Source organism: Myotis myotis, unplaced genomic scaffold, assembly GCF_014108235.1.
Source record: "Myotis myotis isolate mMyoMyo1 unplaced genomic scaffold, mMyoMyo1.p scaffold_m19_p_18, whole genome shotgun sequence".
Taxonomy (NCBI): Eukaryota; Metazoa; Chordata; class Mammalia; order Chiroptera; family Vespertilionidae; genus Myotis; species Myotis myotis.
In genome coordinates this window covers 825,641-845,889 of record NW_023416322.1, presented here as the reverse complement: position 1 = coordinate 845,889, position 20,249 = coordinate 825,641, and the positions used below count along the sequence as shown (strand labels likewise).

The 20,249-nt window shown below is 54.4% G+C and overlaps 1 protein-coding gene across 8 annotated transcripts in view; it reads right to left on the bottom strand.

The window, feature by feature from the left end:
• LOC118672930 (carboxyl-terminal PDZ ligand of neuronal nitric oxide synthase protein-like) overlaps positions 1-20,249 on the bottom strand; it is a 115,939-nt gene that overhangs the window by 11,301 nt on the left and 84,389 nt on the right. For 6 of the 8 annotated variants that reach the window (XM_036343084.1, XM_036343080.1, XM_036343082.1 and 3 more), the window contains 4 exons: positions 11,258-11,399; positions 6,352-6,518; positions 5,289-5,456; positions 651-816 (listed from right to left, as the gene is read on the bottom strand). In XM_036343084.1, coding sequence (XP_036198977.1) covers positions 651-816; positions 5,289-5,456; positions 6,352-6,518; positions 11,258-11,399 — 643 coding nt within the window. Of the gene's footprint in view, positions 1-650; positions 817-3,289; positions 5,128-5,288; positions 5,457-6,351; positions 6,519-6,609; positions 6,745-11,257; positions 11,400-20,249 lie in introns of those variants that run through there. The other 2 variants (XM_036343086.1, XM_036343087.1) reach the window with 2 other exon arrangements.

The window sequence follows — 20,249 nt, the reverse complement described above, 5'->3', positions numbered from 1 at the left end:
GTGTTTTAGAGAAGCCAGGCGATCGTCAGGGGAGCTACTGGGGCCACAGGAAAAGCACTAGTTTTGTAATTAGTCTCGGTTTGACCCTGGCTCTACGCCTCTTGTCCTCAACCTGCCAGCACCTCCTCATCTCTGAGTTGGATACCGTCAGCCCCAGAGGCTCAAGGGCAGCGTGGAGCTGCACCTCCCGATCTGGCCAGGAGACAGTTGGGCACAGAGGCCAGGCGCCAGGCACCGCCATCCAGCAGCACAGCACCGGCAGCAGCGCCTCCACCTCCTGTGGGAGAGCCCTCCTGCTCTCTGTGCTTGTGAGGGAAAGCCCAGGTAGACCAGCAAGCCACACCCGCCAGGCCTGGCCACGAGCGTGTGTCGCGGTGTGTCGGGGGGAAGCCTGGTGGCGAGCCGAGGGCCCAGGGAAGCTGGGGACCCGGCTGGTGATGGTGACGGGCAGCCTGGGCCTGGGCTGGGAGCAGCTGAGACCCGTCGGGTCCTGGTGTGCAGGTTCCCCGGGTGGACCCCGAAACCCTTGGGTTTCGGCTGGAATGCCAAGCAGGTCGGCACCACCAAGAGCTTCTGGGGAAGAACTTGTGGCACGGCCCCCCACCCCCACCCCAGGGCAGCGAGGGGCCCGCAGATGGGCCCTGACTTACTGGTGCTCCGTCCCGACAGCTTCAGCTCCAGCTCCTGTACCTGCCTGACCAGCAGGGACACGTGCTGCAGGGCGTCCCTGTTCTGCAGCAGGAGCTGGTGCACGCGGGCCTGCGCCTCCAGCCTCGCCGCTGCCTCCGCAGCCAGCTGGTCCTTCAGCAAGTGAACCTGAAGCAGGAAGCAGAGACGAGGGGGCGGAGAAGACAGGCGTGAATGCCAACTCGGGGCGCTCGCAGGGACCAGACATGACCCCACATTCAACCCCAGACGAAGCGGCACCTGTGCTTGTCATCCTGATGTTTCCAAGAAGCAGCTCACAGCAGTCACCCCCAAACACTGAGAACCTGAAGCCCCTGCAGTCCTTTCGAAACTGTGAGGTGGCCCCCACCAAGTCTGTCCTCATGTCTGTGGTGTCAGCTCCGTCCCCTGACCGTCCATCCCTTTCTATGTCTATGGCCCCCGGACTGGGCCTGCTGCCTGTGTGTCCCGGGCGGCTCCTGGAGAGCTCACCGTGGGACACACTGAGACGAAGGAGCCCGAGGAAATGGAGCCCAGGCAGGAAGATGCTCACACAGGTGACCTTGTGCCTAGAAGGGCATTAAGGGGTCGCTGTGGGGGTGACGTGAACGTGGCAGCCGTGGCCAAGGTGCAGAGAAAGACCCACACGGGGGGGGGGGCGGGGGCGGGGGCGGGAGGGCAGTGGGAAGGTGTCGGAGGAGCTGGCGGGAAGGCTCTGCATTTCTGAAGAGAAGTTTAAGCCAGAAAAACCCACGTTTCTCCAAAAGTAAAAACGGCAGCCCCCCGCCCCTCGCCCGGCCCCAACCCCATTGGCCAATCTGAACGAGGGCCCAGCAGCCACAGCCTGTCCCCAGAGCAGCACGCAGACCCCCTCTGAGTGGGCGGCCGCCTCCCTCTTGCAGATTTCAGCCATGACCTTGCGGTTGACCTTGCTTCTAAGTGGAGCCACTAAGGAGATCAGCAGCCACTTTCCATTCATGGCTCCTAGGAGGGGCCGGGGGAAGTGGGGAGGCCTGGGGCCTCTGAAGCAAACCTGCCGACCCCAAGGCCTCAGCTGACGCCCGTGAACCGAGGTCAGGGCAGGCGCCGGGTGGGGCCTGTGAGGCTTGATCTCCCTTGCAAACCAAGGCACAGAGATATTTCACCCGAGTCCCCAAACCTGCTGGTCCTGAGGAACAGGACGGGGCTGTGGGAGGGACAGGAGGACTCCACCTGCAAGTGGCTTACTGCCTGGCATGTCGCTGAGAGGAGCCTGCTGAGCAGACAGTTTCTAGGCTCTTCAGGACAAAACAGAAATGTGAGACTCAACTTTCAGTGCACAGAGCAGATGATTCTGCACACTCAGCCCGCACCTGGGGGCTCCTGCACCTGGACATCCCAGCCGGAGAGCCGGCCTGCAGCGGCCCGCGTGGCTCCCTCTGCTCCCGCAGGCGACTCACTTCTCCCTGCACCTCACTGTCTCCATCTCCCAGCCCAGGGCTGCCTAGCGGCTCAGAAGACCTATGACCCCACCCCCAGGTGGATGTGGTGCACGGGGGGGGGGGGGGGGGGGGGAGCAGCTTCCTCTGCAGGTGGCCAAGCTCCGGCGGGGCACAGCTGCACGAGGTGGAGTGAGCACGGCGCTCTGCAAACACGGGGACACCCAGGTGTCGCCACCCTGGAGCAAGAACGTGAGGCTGCCCATCTGGAACCAGTGCGGAGCCGCTGCCCGCCCGCACACGGGGACAGGCTCCAGCCACCGCCGCTGGGGCCCGCGCTCCGACCCGGCGGGCCGATGGGCCTTGAACATCCACGGAGTGTGCTCGGTCCCCACGTCCCGCCCTGCACTGCATCCAGCCCTTTCCTGTCAGAATGCTGAGCCCTGGTACAGACACGCGCGTCTCCTGGCTGGGCCGCGGGCCTCCGGTGACAACGGTTCTGGCACAGACCACCGGGCAGGTCCCTGATGCAGCCCAGCTCTGGGCTCGGCCTCCCTCTGTGCTGCTCCCAAAACTGGCTCCCACCCTCAGCCCGCCCAGCGCCAGACCACTGCCCACTTGCCTGGACTCCAGCTCCTCCATCAGAAGTGGGGCAGGGCCAGGCTGGAGTCGGGGAGCACAGGCCTGGGAATGGCTGTTGGCCCCCACCCCAGACACACAGGCAGAGGCCGGCGTCTCAGCATGCAAGGGGGCCGGGCACGGGCGCTGGGACGGGGGCAGCCACGCACAGACGCTACCACAGGCCGGTGCAGAGTGGCTGAGCGCCATTTCTCTAACTCACTACAGCGCAGGCCATCACGGAGCCTCGGGACCACACTGGTCCCATCAAGCGCAGGGTGCGGGTGGGGGCAGGTCTTAGGCAGCAACACTGAGTAGAATAACCTTCTCCTCATGAGTTCACCAGGAGCCAGCCACCGGGAAGGAGGCGGCTGACGCCACTGCAGCCAGGCAGCCAGGCCAGAGCACCGGGAGCAGGTGGGCCCAACCCGCGGCCATGCAGGTTTCCCCCCCACCCCCCATCCCCGGTGCACAGCCTTGCCTGACTGGCACATCGAGAAGCAGGAGCTAGGGCAGCCAGGCGAGCCTCATGCTGGGTGGGGAAGGTGGGCAGAGGGGCTTGTGTCCATGAGGGACGGAGGTCTAACCTGGAAAGGTGACAGGGCACGCACCCTTTGCCCAGTGCCTCAAGGCCAGGCAGCCGTCTGAACCAGCACAGAGCCAATTCAGGAGTGGCGGAGGCTGAGGTCTGAGACTGAGTCTTGCCAATGACAAGAGCAGAGATGGGCTCGCCTTGATGGTAAGTGGGTGGGGGTGTAAATAGCAACAAGCCCCCCCCCCGGCAGGGGGCAGGTGTTTGCAAGAAACTGTCTTTATCGCAGGCTCTTCAGGGTCTCGTGGAGGCCCAGATGTGCCCATCTGAAGTGGGCGGCCACGGCACACCCTCCTCGGCCCTGGGACCGCTGGCCCTCAATGACAAGACCCCAGCGTGGTGGCAGCAGTGTCGGCCGAGCGGGCTGCCGGTGCAGACCCCGCACAGCGGGTCCATCTGCTTGAAGGTGTGGGAGATGCCAGGAGGCCCGTCTATTAACCCACGTGCCTTACACCATAGCTTTACCCAAAGCCGGGCCCGGGCAGAGCCCTGGAGATGCTCTCCCAGGTGAAGAAAGGGGCGGAGGACTGCAGCGGAAGGTGGGCCAGGCCCAGCGTCGGAGGAGAGGACGGCGGTGAGGCCTCGCTGGCACGCGGGGTGCGTCCTGGTGGCAGTGAGCCGTGGGAAGCCACAGGCTGTGGGCTGTGCCCACGGACACTGTGCACACGGCTGTGGAGATGGTGCATTTGAAATGGCTCCTCGTTGGCCTCAGCAGTGACTGCGGATTCGGGCGCATCTCTGAGGCCATGACGGGAACGCGCCCACGCCCACTCGTGGATAAATAATAATTACTTGGCAACTGATAGGCTGAATGATTCGTGTTCGCCGGAACTTCTGGGAAGGGTGAGCGGTGGGCGGCCGAGCCCAGGCTTTGTGCTGCCGTCAGCACGCGGCACTCCCAGCGAAGGCTTCTGTCGCCGACAGCGGCAGTGTGTTCCCCGGCTGCACGCGTGGCCCTGGTCTACGCACCCACGACCCCGAGCCTGGGCAGCAGTCTCTTCCTTCCTGTGGGCGTTTCAGGCCACACCACGTGGGAGCCATGCCCGCTGATGCCCGTCTCAAAGCCTGGCTGCCAAAGGCGCCCGGGGCCTGTGCCACAGGTCCTCTCAGGCCCAGCTGAGGCCGCCCGGTGTGGCCAGGCTGCCGGTGCCTCCTGCACGCCGTCTGGGGGATGCGCCCGCCGGGCCGCGGGCTCACACGTGCCCCTCAGCGCACAGCAAGCCCACCTCCAGCCCCAGGACGCTCCCACCACCTCCGCCCTCCTCACTGCAGGGCTCAACCTCGCAGTCAGTCGGCCTTAAAGGGATGAGTGGTCTCGTCCCACCACTCCTGGCCACCCAGGGCCATGTGGACGCCGGAGGGCTCCCTCAGCAGAGGAAGCAGGAAGCGACGGGGACTCGCTCCCCTCCTCTGCAAGCCAGCGGCCCCCGGCAAGCCTCCGGGCTCCACCAACTCTGCTTGCAGACCTCAGCCAGCTCCTCACGCTGTGACTGACACTACAGCTGAGCTCCCACCAGCGTGACCTCCGGGCCCGTTGGGTGCCAGACCCACTGGGACACCTGGGGCGCTGACGGAGGCATGGGGACCGCGTGGACAAGCGCTGGACGCAGGGCAGGTCTCTGCCAAGGCGTCTGGCACAAATTCACACTAAGCTCCTGGAAGGGGGCCTCAGGTCACGGCCTAACTGCAAAGCCACCTCCCACCCCTAGCAATGAGCAAGGCGGAGCGGAGGGGCTGGAGCACCTGCCTCCCCAGTCACCTCAACTCACCTCCCCCACCTCCCACATCCAGCCAAGCAGCCAAGCCCAGCTCAGCGGGACACACAGAAACCACTGCCCCTGCGCCCTACCCCCCACCCGCCCCCAGCCCCAAAAGCATGGGTCCGGCCGAGCGATCCACAGGCTCTGACTTTAAACCTGCCCTGGGCCCTCGTGGGGGGGCACATCCAGCCTGTGCGTGCGGAGCCGGGCGGCGGGGAGGAGGCTGAGCAGGACCTGGGCCACGGCCACTTGCGTCTGCTGCTGCTGCTGCTGGAGGAGCTGGTGCAGGAGCTGCAGCTGGTGCTGCGAGGACAGCGGCGTGCCCGCGCCCGGGGCCTGTGCACAGGGCGGGGGCAGCGGCATCCGGGGCGAGGCTGTGGGCACGGGCTCCTGGGGCGGCACCTACAGGAGCAGAGGAGACTGAGTGTGACCTGGGCAGGGCTTCATGGGGCCTCACTCGCTGTGCTATGCGGGGGCACCTGCGGGGTCTCACCCATCACCAAGGGCTCGGGAGCGTGGCCTGGGTGGAGTGGACGGCCCGGGCAGCTGGTGCGGCGCCGGGCGGGGCTGCAGGCAGGAAGTCCTGCTCGGACACTCAGCACCGGCTCCGCAGTGATGGGACCAGAAATGACACGTCCCCTCACCTGCCCCACCTCTGACTGTGCCACGTGGCTGAGTTCCTTCAGCTTCCAGACATGGGGGGACCTATTTCTATGTAGCACAGCTCCCACCACCCAGCGTGGGATGGACGGATGGAGGCAGCACCCCTTTCCTCTGCTGTGTCCTTGGACTGGACCCCAGGACCTGCTGGTATCGAGGGCGTGGCCCCCTGAGGCTGCTGCAGCCCCGCCTGCTCTCAGCAGCAGCCGCCAGGGACGGAAGTTGGAAGTTGGCACCGATGCAGCCGAGGGCTGGGAGGTCCTCCCTGTCCGTGGAAAGCACTTCCTGTCCCTTCCCGCCGCCCCTGGCAGGCGGCCACTTCCACTAAGACAGCCCTGAGCAGAGATGTCGCTGCAGGAGCGCCTGCCCCCGACCCCTGCTGCTGGCCCTCAGGCAGGCGAGGGACACCCGATGGAGGCCACTCCACTCCAGGGCAAGGGCGCCAGGAAGACAGGCAGAGGACGGGCACAGAGGGCCCTCCAGACGGCGCAGACGCTGCCCCTGACGAGCTGGCCGCCAGCCACTGGGCGCTGAGGGCGGGGTGACACCCACTGGCTGGCTGTGTCTCAGGGTGGACTGGGTATGTCAGGAGCCCGGGGACCCTGTCACCCTGCCGTGAGCGGGCACCTCTGCCTACCTTGGAGTCTGTGTGGGAGGCACCATCCTTCCTCACGGCATCCAGGTCGGTCACCCCGCGGCTGAAGTCAAGGCCGTCGCTACCCGGGACGGGGACCTCCACGGCGTCGATGTCCGTCTCCTCCGCAGTAGCTGGCGAGGCCCTCTCGGCTCCAGGGAGCTGGCGGCCTGCAGGGCAACAGGGAAGGCGGGAAGGGGTGGGACACAGCAGTGTCGCTGTGTCACGCCAGGAAACACCATAGCTGCCCAACATCCTCACCTGTTTCCAGGCAAGTCCATCTGCTCCCAACCCAGTGAGACAGGGTCTATTTTTAAAGTCTAGGAACAAAGACGGCATTTCCTCCATCCTGGACGTGATGTCTCTGCTGACAGGGTGTGGGGACCCTGGGAGAGGGGTGAGTCCTGTCAACCTCATTCCAGCTCAGGGGGGCATCAGCTCAGGGCGCGGGCCTCCCAGCCTCACCGGGGCTGTCAGGCCCAGTTGGATGGAGGGGTTGCGTGACTGTGGAATAGGACAGGGAGGCTCAAGGCCGGCCCCCAGAGCCTGCTCTGACCTTGCCCCAGGGCAGAGGCCCCGAAGGGCAAGAGAGCCGTGAGGCAGGCTGCGTTCAGTCACCCATTAGACAGGACTTAGGAAGCAGCCTGGATGGATCTGACAGAGCCTACGGGACCGAGACGAGGAAGCGAAGTCCGAGCTCTCACTGCACCGGACGGAGCAGCAGACACAAGCCAGAGCCCGCAGGAGGCTGTGTCACTCGTGAGAGGAAGAGGAGGCGTGGGCGGGGCAGAGGGCAGAGGCAGCAGCCCTGCGGGGAGAGCCAGCGAGCGGCTCAGGTGGTGAGGAGGGGAAGGGGCTCGGGTGGCATGGCACACAGGACTGCAAACGGCCTGTGGGGAGGGGCCCAGCAAGGATGGGGTCTTCATGAAGGACTGAAGCAGGCAGCAATACCAAGAGACGCCATTCTTTCGCATCGTACAAACAAGAGGTGATCAGCTCAGTCCAAAAGCGCTTGAAATGGCTACTTTTTGCCTCAAAATTGCAGTATTACTGCTAAAATGGCACGTACTATGTTCTATGTACTAAATTTAAGGGTTTTACATGTATTACCTCATTTACCCTCATAACCAACCTAAGAGGCAAGCACTGTCATTACCCCCATTTAACAGATAAAGAAACTGAGGCACACAGCTGCTAAGGCTAGGGCTCAAAGCCGCCAGCCTGGCTCCAGGCTTGGTGCCTTGAACCAGGGCACCGTCTGCCTCCTGCCCGGAGTCCACCTGCCCTGGCCCACCTCACCCGCTTGTCTACACAAACCAAAATGATCGAGTTTGATCGGTCACTGGTTTGTGTCCCTACCCAACTCTGACTGTGAGTTCCTTGCCAACAGGGCCCATTGTCTCGCTTACAGTGTCCCAGAATCGAGCCTGGCTCATCGGGGGACTGGACAAACATCTGTCCAATGAAGGAAGGCACTGGAATAAGGAGAAACCAATGATCAGGCAGTGGTGGTCTGATGAGGTGGGGCGCAGGTGTGGGAGAGCAGATGTAGGGGGAGGCACAAGTGTGGGAGAAAGGGACAAGTGTGGGAGCATAGGTGTGTGAGGAGAGGCACAGGTGTGGGGGAAGAACAGGTGTGTGTGTGGGGGGGAGGAGCAGCTGTGTGGGGTAGAGGAACAGGTGTATGGGGTAGAGAAATAGGTGTGTGGGGGGACGAACAGGTGTGTGGGGGAGAGGAACAGATATAGGGCACAGGTGTGGGGGAACGAACAGGTGTGTGGGGAAGAGGAACAGGTGTGTGAGAAGAACAACAGGTGTGTGGGGAGAGGAACAGGTGTGTGGGGAGAGGTACAGGTGTGTGGGGAGAGGTACAGGTGTGTGGGGAGAGGAACAGGTGTGTGAGAAGAACAACAGGTGTGTGGGGAGAGGAACAGGTGTGTGGGGAGAGGAACAGGTGTGTGGGGAGAGGTACAGGTGTGTGGGGAGAGGTACAGGTGTGTGGGGAGAGGTACAGGTGTGTGGGGAGAGGAACAGGTGTGTGGGGAGAGGTACAGGTGTGTGGGGAGAGGTACAGGTGTGTGGGGAGAGGTACAGGTGTGTGGGGAGAGGAACAGGTGTGTGGGGAGAGGTACAGGTGTGTGGGGAGAGGTACAGGTGTGTGGGGAGAGGAACAGGTGTGTGGGGAGAGGTACAGGTGTGTGGGGAGAGGTACAGGTGTGTGGGGAGAGGAACAGGTGTGTGAGAAGAACAACAGGTGTGTGGGGGAGAGGAACAGGTGTGTGGGGAGAGGAACAGGTGTGTGGGGAGAGGAACAGGTGTGTGGGGAGAGGAACAGGTGTGTGGGGAGAGGTACAGGTGTGTGGGGAGAGGAACAGGTGTGTGAGAAGAACAACAGATGTGTGGGGAGAGGAACAGGTGTGTGGGGGAGAGGAACAGGTGTGTGGGGAGAGGAACAGGTGTGTGAGAAGAACAACAGGTGTGTGGGGAAGAGGAACAGATATGGGGTGCAGGTGTCGGGGAGAGGAACAGGTCCGGGGGGCACAGGTGACAGGGACACAGGTGAGCAGGATGCCCAGGTCCAGCAGAGGTAACAGGTACAATAAATAGCCATCGGGATGGCGAGGGTATCTTCCGGAAGCTCTCTTCTTCCCCAGGGGGGCTGGCTGCTGCTGGGAGGCGGGCTGCCTCCCCGGGAACGGGGCCTCTCCCAGGAAACCCTCTTGGGAGTCAAGGAAACCCTCGGGGCAGAGCGGCCCCTGGCCCCCAGCCCCGGGACTGGCAATCGGCCCCGGGTCGGGACGGGGGGGCAGGATGGGGAGGAGAGGACACACAGTGATCGAGGACACATGCCCAAGCCCTGTGGAGGCCCAGAGGGACGCCGACAGGCCCCAGACAGCGGGGCGCACTGCCCGCTCCCACGGCGGCCCCCTCCTCTGGAAGGGACCCCCTGCTGGAAAGCTCCCTGACGTGGGAGGGAGATTCTTTACAAAAACGAGCCTCTCATTCCGCCAACAGGTCAGCTGGAGTGTGGGGTGCCCACAGCACGGAGGACCCGGCGGAGTCGGCAATGCGCCGGGAGGGCGCTTACAGAGAGGAGAGTGTCCCCAGACGGCTGTGGGCAGGAACAAGGCAAGTGCGGCCACAAAATGTGTGACCGGGAGGCAGGAGGCAGCCTTCCTCGCCAAGGCAGGCAGTATCCCCAACACGACACTCGAAGCAGGCCCGCTCCCGGCCGGGGCCCTGCCTGGAGGCGCCCCGTGAAGCACTGCGCAGCCAGCCCCGGGCCAGGGGCGCCCTCCTGCAGAGGTCCTGTAGGTCACACTCAGAACGGGGAAGCCGCCAACAGCTGGTGCGTGTTCGCACTGCTATTCGCTGGCACGATGCTGACTTACACGCATCGTCTCACAACCCCCGGCAGATGAGGAAAGAAAGATCCAGAGAGAGTAGGGAAGCTTACGTGATCGCCCACTGAGAAGTGTCAGGGCCCAGGCTCAGCTGCCCCTGTGGGCTGCCAGCCCCGCACCCCCCACACCGTCGGCGTGTCACTTGTGTGACGGTTAGCGATGTGTGCCAGCGTGGCTTTGAACCAGCATTATCCGATGTTGCTGAGAAGGTGTTTCTCAGGAGAGGTTAACGTGTAAGTCAGCGGACGGGGAGTCACGCCGGTTACCCCATTTGGGGTGGGTGGGTCTCACCCAATCAGGTGGAGGTCTCAGGGGAACAAAGCCCACCTCCCGAGAGGAGGAGGGAGACCACCTTTGGCCTCGAACTGCAGCTCCGCCCAGTCTCCAGGCTGCCTGCACACGCGGGCTCTCCACACCGCAGCACCTGCCCCCCTTGACATGAACCTGTGTGCGTCGCCTGATGATACAACTCACATCACCCCACAGGCCACACCTACATCTGCACAGGGACAGGAGGGCCCTGCCACTTCCTGTCGTCGCAGAAGCCCATGTGACATGCAGGGAGCACCGCCGATCCGCCTGACCCCGGCCTGGCCTCCTGGGAGAGCCCCACTCAGCGCTTTGCTTCTCATCCTAAACTGCAGGAACCGCACTGGGCCTGACGGGTTTTCCTAAAATGGACAGGAAATGTCCACACGGAGAAAGTCAGTGACATGCTCCCCAGGGGCAGTGGGATTCAGAAAATGCCATTAGCTGAGTCTCATGTACAGTCCTGTGATTTGAGGAAATTACCACCAAAGAGGAGTTATTATTTCTAATTGTTTCAGTCTGTCTTCCAGATAAAAAATGGAAGCTATCAGGAAAATGTCCGCACTGAGGTTCCCCGGACGGAGGAATTCAGAAAGAGGAGCAGAAGCCCCGTGGCAGCGGTCAGCTCTACCCCCGATGGGAGCAGAATGGTCTTGGGAGTCAGATTTGGCAGCAGCAGCCCTGCCTTTAAAATGTGGTTCCTGCCTGACCGGTTTGGCTCAGTGGATAGAGCATCGGCCTGTGGATGTGCCACTCGGACGTGCACACTCCCACAGGGAAGCGCGGCTGTCCCTTCCTGGGACACTCCAGACAGCACTCAGGTCCCAGGTTCGATTCCGGTCAAGGGCATGTACCTTGGTTGCGGGCATATACCCAGTAGGGAGTGTGCAGGAGGCAGCTGATCGATGTTTCTCTCTCATCGATGTTTCTAACTCTCTAACCCTCTCCCTTCCTCTCTGGGAAAAAAATCAATAAAATATATTTAAAAAAAATAAAATAAAATGTGGTTCCTGATGTTGCGCTTAAAGGCTTCCTTGTTTGACAGTTTAAACACATCAACTGTCTGCTACAAGAGTACATGCTCCTTAAGGAAAATTTGGAATCTAGAGAGAAGTAGGGAAAGTAAGCATTTTAGGTTCGAGACGGCGGGGCTGCCTGCGTCTGCCTGCCTGCCAATCCCGGTGGCGACGGCCTACCTGGGTCCCCGGAGCTGTGGCTGTGCCACTCGCTGTCCCCGTCCTCCTGGCCGTCGGCGCTCTGCTGCGTGTGCTGCAGGCTCAGCTTGTGGCACACCTCGAAGGCCTGCCCCACTGTCCGGACGATCCGCATGGCTTGGCTCTGCGGGAAGAGAGGAGACATAGGCAAAGGATGCAGCGACCCTTGGTGAGGACACAGGGGGTTGGGGTAGGAGCAGGACGTCCAAGGGACAGGTGGCCGGCAGCTGGGCCAGCCAAGGAGAGAGACGAAACCTAAGGTGCTCGGACGTGCACACTCCCACAGGGAAGCGTGGCCGTCCCTTCCTGGGACACTCCAGACAGCACACAGGCCACCTCAGTCCCGGCACCATCGGCCAGCGGAAGGGACAGAGCAAACACCCCACTCCGACTCGGCCAACACCAACGCCTCCTCCAGGGTAGCAGAGGGTTGGCCCACACTCTCGGGAACCCTTTGCTGACTAGGCTCTCTGCTGGAGACAGGGCCCGGAGCCCTGCACGCCAGGCTGCGGTGCCAGGGAGCTGAGCAGCAGCAGAAGCGGAGCCCCAGACCCCAAGGCCCGGGAGCACGCAGGCAGCGCTCAGCTTTGGGGAGCCTGCACCCGGCGCCCCTGGTGCCGCCTTCTCCCTTGTTTTGCTATTTAATCTCCTCCTGGAACCTGAAGAGGTGGGACCAGGGACGGCCAGGAGAGGAGGGACTCAGGGGAGCCGATGCCAAGCCTGGGGGATGTACGCAGGCGTGGGGAAGGCGGATCCCGCACTGTGACAGGGGAGTCCGCTCTCTGCCTCTCAGAGACAGAGGGGAGTCCGGGCTCAGGCAGGGGCTCAGCACACGCTTCTCTGACCCCGCCCCCAACACGCACCACCTTGGACTGCCGTTCCTTTACCTCAATTGTGGCTGTCACTCTACACCTGAGTCTCAGACTACTCGCACTTGGGGTGATCTAGCTTTGGGTCAGCTGTGACCACCCGGTGACCCCACCTTCAACCCCCGTGGCGACACCACAGTCCCCTCACCAGCCAATGAGTGACCACCAATGAGTGACAGCCGAAGAGTGACAGCTGATGAGTGATAGCCGATGAGCGACAGCTGATGAGTGACAGCCAATGAGTGACAGCTGATGAGTGACAGCCGATGAGTGACAGCTGATGAGTGACAGCCAAAGAGCGACAGCTGATGAGTGACAGCCGAAGAGTGACAGCTGATGAGTGATAGCCAAAGAGTGACAGCTGATGAGTGACAGCCGAAGAGCGACAGCTGATGAGTGACAGCCAATGAGTGACAGCTGATGAGTGACAGCCTATGAGTGACAGCTGATGAGTGACAGCCAAAGAGCGACAGCTGATGAGTGACAGCCGAAGAGTGACAGCCGAAGAGTGACAGCTGATGAGTGACAGCCGAAGAGTGACAGCTGATGAGTGACAGCCGATGAGTGACAGCTGATGAGTGACAGCCGAAGAGTGACAGCTGAAGCAGCGCCCAGGCTGGGAGGCGCCAGGAGCCCCGCCCTGTGGGGTGACCGTGAACCCTGTGCTTCTCACACCCTGGATTCTGCTCTGCTCTCTGGTGTCGTGTGCAGGACGCTCTGCACTGGGATCCGCGCGGAGCAGCACTCCAGGCCGCGCTCTGGGTGTGACCCGAGGCTGGCCGGCTGCTTCCAAGCCAGGTGGCTCCTGAGGCCTCTTGGCATCGAGGCCAGAGCATGCCAGTCTCAGAAATGGCGCAGGAGTCTGTGTCAGAGCCTTTTGGGGGGAAGATACCTGAAGGTGGCCAGGAGGGCCCACCTGTCGCGGACAGGGCGGTGTCCCGGGCCACTGGCCGCCTGCCGCCCAGGCCTGAGCAGTGAGTAAGCCTTGGGCCCCGACAGAGAGGCCTCCATCCCCTGGCCGCACTGCAGCGCTCACCTCGCGGGCCAGGCCTGGTGCCAGGCAGCCAGCATGATGCAGAGCCCGAGAGTGGGACAGGCAGCCTTTTCCAGCGCCAGGTCTGGCTGTGGTTTGGCATTGACTGTTTGTTCTCTGAAAGCATCATTTCTGTACAAATCCTGGTTGGCTTTACATAAGCCCGGAAAGAACGTGGCCATGGATCAAGTCTTCTGTCCAAAACCCACTTTCTCTTAGTGACCCAGAGCAGCTGTGGGCTCCCAGCTGTGGGCCAGGCTGCTGCGGCCGCTAAGGCGTCTTCAGAGCAGGAGGGGCGCGCAGACTGCAGGGCGGCTCCCAGCGACTGCGGAGAAGCCGGAGCTCAGGAAGCACGGAACTGGTGACTTTGGAGACTGACCTTGTACCACTTGCCCTCGGGACACACAGACGAGTTTCTTTAAACCACCGACTGACTCATGTTGACAAAGCCCTGGCCACCCCTCCATCTAGCCCAGGACGCAGCAACAGCTCTGCCTCTGGGCCTCCCTCCTGGCAGGTGTGGTCCTCAGAGTGAGGGGCGCCCAGGCAGAAGCAGACAACGCAATTCAGAGGCTGATTCTGGCTCCTGGTCCAAGAGCAATTAGTTAATCGTGAATCTTTTTAAAGTAATTCTTTATTGTTGAAAGTATTACATTTGTCCCCTTCTTCCCCAATTAACCCCCTCCCGCCCACCACCATCCTCTCCCTCCCCACCCCAGGCCTTCAGCACCTTATTGTCTGTGTCCATGGGCCATGCATGCATGCATTCAAGGTCTTTGGTTGATTACCTCCCACCCACCCACCCACCCCCTCCTTCCCTCTGAGATTCCGCCTCCTTCCCTGCTTCCATGCCTCTGGGTCCATTCCGTTCATCAGTTTATTTTGTTACTTAGGTTCCCCATATGAGTGCGATCATGTCATACTTGTCTTTCTCTGACTTATTTCACTTAGCATGAAACTTTCCAGGCCCCTCCGTGCTGTCCCAAAGGGTAAGAGAGCCTTCTCTTTTACTGCTGCATAGTGTTCCCTGGTGTAGATGTACCACAGCTTCTTTATCCACTCACCTGCTGATGGGCACTTGGGCTGTTTCCAGATCTTAGCTATTGTAAACTGTGCTGCTAGGAACATAGGGGTGCATATATCCTTTCTGATCGGAACTTCAGGTTTCTTAGAATAAATATATTCCTAGAAGTGGGATCACTGGGTCAAATGGCAGATCCATATTTAATTTTTTGAGGAAACTCCATACTGTTTTCTGTAGTGGCTGCATCAGTCTGCATTCCCACCAGAAGAGTACTAGGGTTCCCTTGTCTCCACATTCTCGCCAGCACTTGCCATTTGTTGATTTGTTGATGGTAGTTATTCTGACAGGTGTGATGTGGTACCTCATTGTTGTTTTGATTTGTATCTCTCCGATGATTAGTGACTTTGAGCATTTTTTCATATGTCTCTTGGCCACTTTTAATTGGATTGTCTGTCTTCCTTTTGTTAAGTTGTATGAATTCCTTATGTATTTTGGATATTAACCCTTTATCAGATGTATCGTTGCCAAATTTGTTCCCCCATGCAGTGGGCTCCCTTTTCATTTTGCTGATGGTTTCTTTTGCTCTGCAGAAGCTTTTTATTTTGACGTAGTCCCATTTGTTTTCTCCTTAGTTTCCTTTGCCCTAGGAGAGGTATCTGTAAACATATTGCTATGAGAGATGTCTGAGATTTTGCTGCCTATGGTTTCTTCTAGGATTTTTATGGTTTCATGACTTACACTTAAGTCTTTTATCCATTTTGAGTTTATTCCTGTGTATGGGGTAAGTTGGTGATCTAGTTTCATTTTTTTGCATGTATCTATCCAATATTTCCAGCACCATTTATTGAGGAGACTATCTCGACTCCACTGTATGCTCTTGCTTCCTTTGTCAAATATTAATTGAGCGTAATGGCTTGGATTGATGTTTGTGGTCTCTGTTCTGTTCCATTGATCAATATGCCAATTCTTGTGCCAGTACCAGGCAGTTTTGATTACGGAGGCTTTATAGTATAACTTAATATCTGGTATTGTGATTCCTCCAACTTTGTTATTCCTTATCAAAATTGCTGCAGCTATTTGGGGTCTTTTTTGATTCCATGTAATTTTTTGGAGTATTTGTTCTAGCTTTGTGAAATATGCTGTTCGTATTTTAACAGGGATTGCATCAAATCTGTAGATTGCTTTGGGTAGTATGGGCATTTTAATGATGTTGATTCTACCAATCCATGAACATGGTATGTTCTTCCATTTGTTTATATCTACCTCTCTCTCTTCTCAACATCCTGTAGTTTTCTGAGTACAAGTTTTTTACCTCTTTGGTTAAGTTTATTCCTAGGTATCTCAATTTTTTTTATTGCAATGGTAAATGGGATTTTTTTTTTTTTTTTTTTTTTTAGTTTCTCTTTCTATAAGTTCATTATTGTTGTATAAAAAACCCATAGATTTCTGGGTGTGGATTTTGTATCCTGCTACATTGCCAAATTCATTTATTAAGTCTAGTAGTTTTTTGTTGAAGTCTTTGGGGTTTTCTATGTACAATATCATGTCATCTATGAATAATGACAGTTTAACTTCTTCTTTTCCAATTTGGATGTCTTTTATTTCTACTTCTTGTCTGATCATGGTGGCTAGGACTTCCAGTACTATGCTGAATAAGAGTGGTGAAAGAGGACATCCCCTGTCTTGTTCCTGTTCTTAGGGGAAAGGGTTTTAGTTTTTGCCCATTGAGTATGATGTTCGCTGTAGGTTTGTCATATATGGCCGTTATCATGTTGAGATAGGCTCCCTCTAGTCCCATTTTGTTGAGAATTTTTATCAAAAACTATAGGACCGGTGCACAAAATTCATGCGTGGGTAGGGTCCCTAGGCCTGGCCCGCGATAGGGGGGTGGTGCTGGCCTACTCACCAGCCGGCTTGAGGCCTCTGGGCTGGAGGCAGCTCCTGCATTGAGCATCTGCCTCCTGGTGGTCAGTGTGCCTCATACAGACCAGTCGTTCCACCAGTTGGTCGATTTGCATATTAGGCTTTTATTATATAGGATGGGTGTTGGATTTTGTCGAAAGCTTTTTCTGCATATATTGATATAATCATGTGATTTTTGTCTTTCAGTTTGTTTATGTGATGTATCACGTTTATTGATTTGCGAATATTGTATCAGCCATGGATTCCTGGAATAAATCCTACTTGATCATGGTGCATGATCTTTTTAATATATTGCTGGATGCAACTTGCTAATATTTTGTTGAGGATTTTAGCATCTATGTTCATCAGGGATATTGGCCTGTGATTTTCTTTCTTTGTAGTGTCTTCATCTGGTTTTGGAATCAGGATAATGCTGGCTTCGCAGAAAGAGCTTGGAAGTGTTCCTTCCTCTTGGATTTTTTGGAATAGTTTGAGGAGTATAGGTGTTAGTTCTTTGAATGTTTCATACAATTACCCAGTAAAGCCATCCAGACCTAGGCTTTAGTTTGCTAGGAGTTTTTTGATTACTGCTTCTATTTCCTCAGCTGTTATTGGCATATTCAGGTTTTCTGATTCCTCCTGATTCAGTTTTGAGAGATTGTAATTTTCGAGGAATTTGTCCATTTCATCCACATTGTCCAGCTTGTTGGCATATAGTTGTTTATAGTATTTTCTTACAATCCTTTGTATTTCTGTGGTGTCGTGGTGTTCACTTTTATTTCTGATTTTATTTATTTGGGCCCTCTCTCTTTGTTTCTTGATGAATTTGGTTAACAGTTTATCAATTTTGCTTATCCTTTCAAAGAACCAACTCTTGGTTTCACTGGTTGGGTTTTTTTGTTTGTTTGTTGTTGTTTTTTTGGTCTTTATGTCATTTGTTTCTGCTCTAATCTTTATTATTTCTTCCTTCGACTTACTCTGAGCTTTTCTTGTTGTTCACTTTCTAGTTCTTTAAGTTGTAGAGTTAAATAGTATATTGCTGATGTTTCCTGTTTTTTGAGGTATGCCTGTAGTGCTATAAACTTCCCTCTCAAGACTGTTTTTGCTATGTCCCAGAGATTTGGGGTTATTGTATGCTCATTTTTATTTATTTCCAGGAAGTTTTTTATTTCTTTCTTGATCTCATTGGTAACCCATTCATTGTTTAATAACATGCTATTTAGCCTCCATGTGTTTGAATGTTTTTGGGTGTTTTTACTGTAGTTGATTTCTAATTTCATTCCACTGTGATCCGAAAAAATGCTTGATATATTTCAATTTTCTTTTACGTGTAGTAACTTGTTTTGTGTCTCAATATGAAGTTCATCTTTGTGAATGGTCCATGTACACTTGAGAAGAATGTATATTCTGCTGCTTTGGGGTGAAATGTTCTATAAATGTCAACTAAATCCATCTGATCCAGTGCGTCCTTTAGAGTCACTGTTTCCTTGTTAAGTTTTTGTCTGGAAGATCTATCCAGTGAAGTCAGCGGGGTATTAAAGTCCCCTACTATGACTGCATTATTGTCAATCTCTCTGTTAAAGTCCTTCAGAAGTTTTTTTTTTTTTTTTTTTAATATAATTAGGTGCTCCTATATTGGTGCATATCTGTTTACCAGGGTTATAGCCTCTTGTTGGATTGATCCCTTTAGTATTATGTAGTGACCTTTGTTGTTTCTTGTGATGGCCCTCATTTTGAAATCTATTTTGTCGGATATGCATATTGCTACTCCAGCTTTTATTTATTTATTTATTTCCATTTGCATGGAAAAATTTTTTCCGTCCCTTCACTCTCATCCTGTGTGTGTCTTTTGTTCTGAGGTGGGTCTCTTGTAGACAGCATATAGTTGGGTTATGTTTTTGTATCCATTCAGCTACCCTATGCCTTTTGATTGGAGCATTTAATCCATTTACATTTAAGGATATTACTGATAGGCACTTATTTATTGCCATTTTAATTCTATATCCTAGGTTTCTCTCTCTATTTCTTTTTTTCATAACAGCAGTCCCTTCAGCAATTCTTATATAGCTGGCTTGGTGGTGATGTACTCCTTTAACCTTTTTATTTATTTATTTTTTATGGAAAACTCTTTATTCGACCGTCTATTTTGAATGATAGCCTTGCTGGATATTGTAATCTTGGTGTCAGAGCCTTGCTTTCCATTACTTTGAGTACTACATGATATTCCCTTCTGGCCTGTAGAGTTTCTAATGAGAAATCAGGTGTCAGCCTTATAGGAACTCTTTTGTAGGTAACAGTTTGCTTTTCTCTTGCTGCCTTTAAGATTCTCTCTTTGTCTTTAATATCTTGCATTTAATTATGATGTATTTGGGCATGGGCCTGTTTGGGTCCTTCTTGCTTGGGGTTCTCTGTGCCTCCTAAACTTGTGTGACTTTTTCCTTCACCAGGTTAGGGAAATTTTCTGCCATTATTTCTTCAAACATGTTCTTTATCACTTTCTACCTTCCTGCCTCTTCTGGTACACCTGCTATTCGAATATTTTTACGTTTTATGTTGTCCCACAGCTCCCTTAAGCTGTCACCATTTTATAATTGTTTTTTTTTCTTTTTGGTCTTGTGATTGAGTGATATTTTCAACTTTTTCTTCTAATTCACTGATTCTATCCTCAGCTTCCTCTAATATGTTGTATATTCCTTCCAATGTGTTATTTGTGTTATGTCATTCTTTATTTTAGAGTGTTCTTTTTCATAGTATATCTGTTTTCATACTGTTGAGCATCTTTAAAATCATTACTATGGACTCTGTTTAAGATAAATTTCTTATCTCTGCTTCATTTATCTCTTCTTCTGGAGAATTTAGTTCTTTCATTTGGGGGTTGTTTCTTTGTCTCCTCATTTTAGCTGTCTGGGTTTGTGATTATGTATTAGGTCAAGCAGGTCAAACTCAAAGGCTAAAACAGGACAAATAAACAAGGTTTAAGTTTATGTAGGCTACAAAAGCTTCAATTTTCATAGAAACATAGGTTTATTTTGATAGAGACATGCTGAATACAAAGGGCTGAGTTAAATGAGTCATCATTAATATAAAATAATAGAACATTTTAATAAAAATTAATATTTTTCTTGAATATTAACTTACCAGACACTGAATAACTGCACAAATTAATAAGCGTAACGCAAATAAACCTATTTTTCTTGTTATCTGAAAGTGAAATATTTCCTGTTGCGCACACCAAACAAGTCAGTCCAAGACTAATGATGTGGCAATCGGCTGCTAAAATATTCACTGCTAGTATTAGTGGAGAGAATAGTGCATCTGCGCATAAGGTGCGTAAGAGAAATAAATGCAACATGATTATAGTAATCAGTCATTAGTGAACACTGTAGTTCGTTATTAATAACTAGTGGCCTGGTGCACGAATTCATGCACATTGAAAGGAAATTAATTAGAAAAAATATTTTAATATTGCTAATCGCCCTTTCTCTATAATAGAAATAGCAATCAAATTCATGATCAACAATGACAGATGGAAACACATGTGGGTGATTGGTGCCAGCGAGAGCTTTATATGCATCGCACATGCGCAAGTCAACTTAGCCTTTTACATATATAGAATAAACTTGCTTAATTAGATCTGCTTTCTGATTTAGCTAAACTTTTTTCAGCCTAGTGAAGCACCCCAACTTCTCTTTCAGGTAATTGTCAGCAACACAGCAGTAAGTATCAGCACAAAGCAGATTATTATTGTAGATCATGCAGGGATAACAAAGGGTAAAATATTTAATTGCAGCAGTGTTTGACTATATTCTGCACAGTGAGAAAACCTGAAGTATTATTCAAGGTCCATCATTTCCTACATCTTTTCAGTTGGGTCAAGTTTCTAAACTTTCTAAATCTCTGTTTTCTGGCTAATGAAAGGAAAATAGGATTCCACCGAGTCTCCTATCTACCTATTCCAGGACTTCTGTGAGGATCAAATGAGATGAGGCATGGAAAATGCTTCACAGACATTTGGTTAAAGTGTAAAATGTTTCCACCTGGCTATAAAGCAAGTTGTGTTCCTGGGCTAAAGAAACTGCAAGGAGGCTAGTCATGAGAGAGAGGAAGCGGGCATTGCTACATGATGTCATTACCTGGATGGACACT